The following is a 6104-nucleotide window of genomic DNA, read 5'->3' on the forward strand; positions in this document are numbered from 1 at the left end:
TCATGAAAAGAAAACTACCTCAAGTTGGGTTGCCTCCCAACAAAGCACTTTTTTAGCGTAGCTAGCTCGACGGTTGCTCCCTTTGCTGAGATTATACTTCAGTTTGGGGCTTTCCCCCATGTTACCCAGGTAGTATTTGAGCCTTTTTCCGTTCACAGTGAATGTCCTCTTTGAGCTTTCTTCCATAATTTCTATGTGTCCATAAGGTGAGACCTTTGTGACAAGAAAGGGTCCTGACCACCTTGATTTGAGTTTTCCCGGGAAGAGTCTCAGTTTGGAGTTGTAGAGGAGTACTCGCTGTCTTTCTTCAAAGCTCCTTGGTGCCAGATTGAGATCATGCCTTTTCTTTGCCTTTTTCTTATAGATCTTGGCATTTTCCTTGTAGATCTTGGCATTTTCATAGGCTTGAGACCTAAACTCCTCCAGTTCTTGCAGCTGCAATACCCTTTTTTCACCAGCAGCGGTGCTATCGAGGTTTAGTAGCTTGAGAGCCCAAAAGTCTTTGTGTTCCAGTTCCAATGGTAAATGACAGTCCTTTCCATATACCAGTTGATATGGGAACATCCCAATTGGTGTTTTGAAGGCTGTCTAGTATGCCAAAAGAGCATCCTCCAGCTTTTTTGACTAGTCTTTTCTTGATGCTCCCACAGTCTTTTCCAGGATCCTTTTCAGTTTTCTGTTAGATATCTCTGTTTGTCCACTTGTTTGGGGATGGTAGGGTGTGGCAACCTTATGCTTCACCCCATATCTCAGGAGAAGGGTTTCTAGTGGTCTGTTGCAGAAATGGGTTCCTCCATCACTGATAAGGGCTCGCGAAACTCCGAACCGACTAAAGATATTCCTTCTGAGAAAATTCATGACCACCTTGTTATCATTTGTTGGATTTGTAATAGCCTCTACCCACTTGGATACATAGTCCACTGCCACCAGAATATACTTGTTTGAATATGAGGTTGGGAATAGTCCCATGAAATTGATTCCCCACACATTAAACAGTTCAAGTTCTAAGATGAAGTTCCGTGGCATCTCCTTTCTTTTGGGTAAATTTCCAGCCCTTTGGCATTTATTACAGCTCTTCACTAGTTCTTCCGCATCTTTGAAAAGAGTGGGCCAAAAGAATCCACATTCCAGTACCTTGGCTGCAGTTCTTTCCCCTCCAAAATGGTCTCCATAGCAAGAGCCATGGCAGTTCCATAGGACCTCTCGTCCCTCTTCCTCTGAAATGCATCTTCTGAGGATTCCATCTGAACACTTTTTGAAGAGATATGGCTCATCCCAAATGAAATATTTAGCATCATTAATGAGCTTTCTTCTTTGATGTTTGTTGATCTCTGGAGGCAAATTCCCAGTTGCCTTAAAATTGGCGATATCTGCAAACTAGGGTGCCTTGTGAACTGACATTAACTGCTCATCTGGAAAGAGCTCATTTACACTTGCATTATGTGTGCCACCTTTCTCACAAAGGATTCTGGATAGATGATCTGCTACCTTGTTCTCCACTACTTTCTTGTCTCTGATCTCAATATTGAATTCCTACAACAACAAGATCCATCTTATCAGTCTTGGTTTTGATTCCTGCTTGGCGAACAAATATTTAAGTGCTGTGTGATCTGTGAAAACGATCACTTTAGAGCCAATGATGTATGATATAAATTTGTCAAATGCAAAGACTATTGCCAACAATTCCTTTTCAGTTCTGGAGAAATTCCTTTGAGTGTCATTAAGGACTTTGCTGGCATAGTATATGACATGCACCAAATTATTTCTCCTATGCCCTAACACTGCCCCAACTGCAAAATCAGATGCATCACACATCAGCTCAAATGGTAAGTTCCAATCAGGTGGGGTAATGATAGGGGCTGAGGACAGTTTCCTTTTCAAGTTTTCAAACGCTAGCATGCACTTCTGATCAAAGATAAATGGTGTATCAGATACAAGAAGATTGCTTAAGGGCTTGGCTATTTTTGAAAAATCTTTTATAAATCTTCTGTAAAAACCAGCATGCCCTAAAAAGCTCTTAATTGCCTTAATATCACTTGGTGGGGGTAGTTTTTCAATTAGTTCCACCTTAGCTCTGTCTACCTCAATGCCTTGGTGAGAAATTTATGACCAAGGACTATTCCTTCTGTCACCATAAAGTGGCATTTCTCCCAATTCAAGACCAAATTGGTTTCTTGACATCTTTTCAATACCAAGGCAAGATGGTTTAGACAATTAGGAAAGGAATCTCCGAATACTGAAAAGTCATCCAAAAAGACTTCAATGAATTTCTCTATCATATCTGAGAAGATAGAAAGCATGCAGCATTGAAAAGTTACAAGTGTATTATACAGCCCAAATGGCATGCGCCTGTAGGCAAACACTCCATATGGACAAGTAAATGATGTTTTCTCCTGGTCTCTTGGATCAACCACAATTTGATTGTATCCTGAATAACCGTCTAGAAAACAATAATATGCATGTCCTGCAAGCTTTTCAAGCATCTGATCCATGAAGGGGAGTGGGAAATGATCTTTTATTGTAGCTTCATTAAGTTTTCTGTAATCAATGCACATCCTCCATCCTGTGACGGTTCTTGTAGGGATGAGCTCGTTCCTTTAATTGGGTACTACCGTGATTCCTCCTATCTTGGGGACCACTTGGACGGGGCTCACCCATGGGCTATCCGAAATTGGATACATTACCCCTCCCTGCCATAGCTTCATGACTTCCTTCTGCACCACCTCTTTCATGATTAGATTCAGCCTCCTTTGGGGTTGAATGGAGGGTTTGGCATCATCTTTCAGCAGTATCTTATGCATGCATATGGCCGAACTGCTTCCCTTTAAGTCAACAAGGGTCCATCCAACGGCGTCTTTATGCCTTTGCAACAGTTGGAGTATTTCCTCCTCTTGTTCTTGGCTGAGAGCTAAGTTTATGATCACTGGATAACTTTCATTATCTCCTAAATATGGATATTTGAGAGTGGGTGGTAGTGCCTTCTGTTCTAGTTTGGGTGCTTCCTTTTCTTCATTCTTTTCTTCTAGTGTGCCCTGAATAAAAACTTCAGCTATTGCAGCCTCATCGCTGGATGTGGGTTCTTCTTCTTCTGTCACCCCCTCAAGTTCTTCCTGTTCCAGAGTCTCTTGTACTAAAACTTCTACTGAATCCAACCTCATACATTCTCTCAGTGATTCTTGTGGGTAGCTCATGGCCTTAAATATATTGAATACTGACGAATCAGATTTCCTATCGGTAAAGAAATATAAAAATATAATCGCATTGTAAGTATAGCTTTTAAACCAACAGAAAATCCTTTAATACAAATGTTTGGTTGTCACAAGTAACAAACCCAATAAAATTTATAAACCGAAGTATTCAAACCTCGGGTCGTCTTCTCAAGGAATTGCAGGGAAGTATGTTTTATTATTGGTTATGGAAAACAATATTTTTGGGTTTCGAAAAGGTTTTGAACAAGAGAAATGGATTGCAGGAATTAATAAATTAATAACTAAGAAATCTCTTGGCAAGGTATGAAAACTGGAAGTCCTATCCTAGTTATCCTTATCAATGGTGATGAGAATTATACTTTTGCTCCCACTAAGTCAACCTCTAATTATGAAGGTAAGTTAAGTGGACAAATCAATTTAACACCTAAAGTTCTAGACAACTCCTTAAGGAAAGACTAGAGTTATAGGAATCTAAATTAATCAGCAAAGATAACAATTAACAATCATGATGAGTTTGACAACTCAAAAGTCACCAATTAATCAACCAAGGCCAAAAGGGGAAAATCTAAATTATTTGTAAAATAAATAGAAGAAAGCAATCATGAGTCTGAAATGCCTCAAATTATATTATTTAAGAAAATCCTAACATGAAAAGTTCATAAACAAATAAAAGAGGAAATAGATAAAAAGAACATTGAACTAGAGATAAAGAAGATGAAAATATTCCTAAATCCTTTAAGAGGAATCCTAATCCTAAGAGAGAGGAGAGAGCCTCTCTCTCTAAAAGCTACATCTAAATCCTAAAACTAGGTATGAATGTATGTTGTATGATGTATCCAGTGTATGATCATGAATGGATGTATTTCTCCATTTATAACCCTTTAATCTGTGTTCTCTGGGCTTGGATCTGGACCAAAAAAGGGCCTAGAAGTCGCTGGGGCCGACTTCTATAAATTCTACAGATCTCGCACGTCACGCGTCCGCATGGGTCACGCGGTCGCGTCATCTGGAGTTTTGCTCTTCCACACGGTCGCGTCAGTCATGCATCCGCGTTAGTTGTGTTTCGTGAGTCACGCGTCTGCGTGGGTCACGCATTCGCGTCACTTCCAGTTTCTTCAAAAACTCCAATTTGTGCTTTCCTTCCATTTTTGTATGTTTCCTTTCCATCCTTTAAGTCATTCCTGCCCTATAAAACCTGAAAATACTCAACACACAAATCACGACATCGAATGGTAATAAAGGATAATTAAATTTAATAATTTTAAAGCATAGGAAACATGTTTTCTCATATGTCATATCATAAGGAGGGAATTGTAAAACCATGCAAATTCATATGAATAAATAGGTGAAGAGTTGATAAAATCATTCAATTTAAGCACAAGATATATCATAAAATAGTGGTTTATCAACCTCCCCACACATAAACAATAGCATGTCCTCATGCTAAATCCAAGAAAAAAGAGTAAAGATAAAATGGTGGAATCATATGCAATGCAATCTATTCTAAATGCAACTACCTAAATGAGTCATGCAATTCTAGTTATTATTCACCTATATATAAAGCATACATATAGTTAAATTAATTCATATCTTCAAGGAATCATGTATGTACAACTAGGGCCAAATCATATTAACGCACAATTACAATTGAGTTGAGTTAAGATAGTTCACAACTTGCAAGACAATTAATAATTAAACATGGACATATGAGAATGAGCTATTGAACCCTCATTGGATTGTGTGTTTACTCTCTAGTCACTCAGTGTTTGGGGTTAATCACTCTCTTCTTTTCTAGTCATGCTTTCTAAAACTTTGTTTTTCCTCTAATCAATCAACAATTATTGAATATAGACATACAAAAATCATGAGGTCTTTTCCTAGGTTGTAATGGGGCTGAGGTAAGGGTAAGGATGTATATATAAGGCTAAGTGAGATAACAAAGTGAATCATTGACTAGTCTAAGATCTCACCTAACATATACATATATAATTTCATAATTCTTCACTTAGCTACCCAAACCTTTCCACTTTTGTGTTACATGCTCATGCATTTTATTTTTGACTTTTGTCTCATGTGGATTGATTCTTTGTAATTACATTCGGGATAATATATATATATATATATATATATATATATATATATATATATATTATCAATGCACATGGTAATTTAATTATTTTGATTTCACATGAGCATGCTTCCCAAATTTTCAAATAACTTCTTCAATTTAATTTCCTTTTTTCCTATCATCCCATGTTCCCATAAAATTTTCCATACTTAAATTATACACAATATCTATCTTAAGCTAACCAAGGATTTAACTTGGGATTTTTAATTTGTTTTTCTGCTTAAGGCTAGTAATATGGTTATAAAACAGAAGGGGATTAAAAAGCTCAAAGTGGCTAACAAGGGTGACATAAAAGGGTAAGCTTATTTGGGATAAGTGAACAAAAACAAGTAATGGCCTCAATCATCTCTTGGTATACATCTATATTCTATAATTGGACATATAGATTTAAAATAAAATAGAGATTGCAAGCATAGAAAAGAAGTGCAAAACACACAGGAATGAAATTTATGGTTTGATGTAACCATACAATTAAGTTAAAAACTCACGGGCTGTGTGTTCTCAAGCTCATAAATCATTTATCAGTTATGTATGTCATGCAAGTAGAAATTAAGAGTTTCCATTCAACTCAATGTAAATCTTTAAGGTGCCCCTTAAAATCTTAGTGTTTCTCTTTGAAGAAATGTTGTTAACTAACTAACATGTAATGCTATATATACAAGGTGTGTGGATTGTTTTAATATACTACGGTTCCTAGCTTACACTTTTTATTTTTTTTCAATTAAACCAAACTATCATATGCTAAAAAGGTTAAACTATACTAATTA

General features: G+C 37.1%; 1 protein-coding gene across 1 annotated transcript; it reads right to left on the reverse strand.

Moving 5' to 3' along the window:
- LOC130981003 (uncharacterized) lies at positions 1-564 on the reverse strand. The gene has a single exon (XM_057904645.1). It carries the CDS (start codon positions 562-564, stop codon positions 1-3), a length of 564 nt encoding a protein of 187 aa, XP_057760628.1.
- Positions 565-6104: the final 5540 nt, after the last annotated feature.

The sequence above is a fragment of the Arachis stenosperma genome, chromosome 5, assembly GCF_014773155.1.
Source record: "Arachis stenosperma cultivar V10309 chromosome 5, arast.V10309.gnm1.PFL2, whole genome shotgun sequence".
Lineage (NCBI taxonomy): Eukaryota > Viridiplantae > Streptophyta > Magnoliopsida > Fabales > Fabaceae > Arachis > Arachis stenosperma.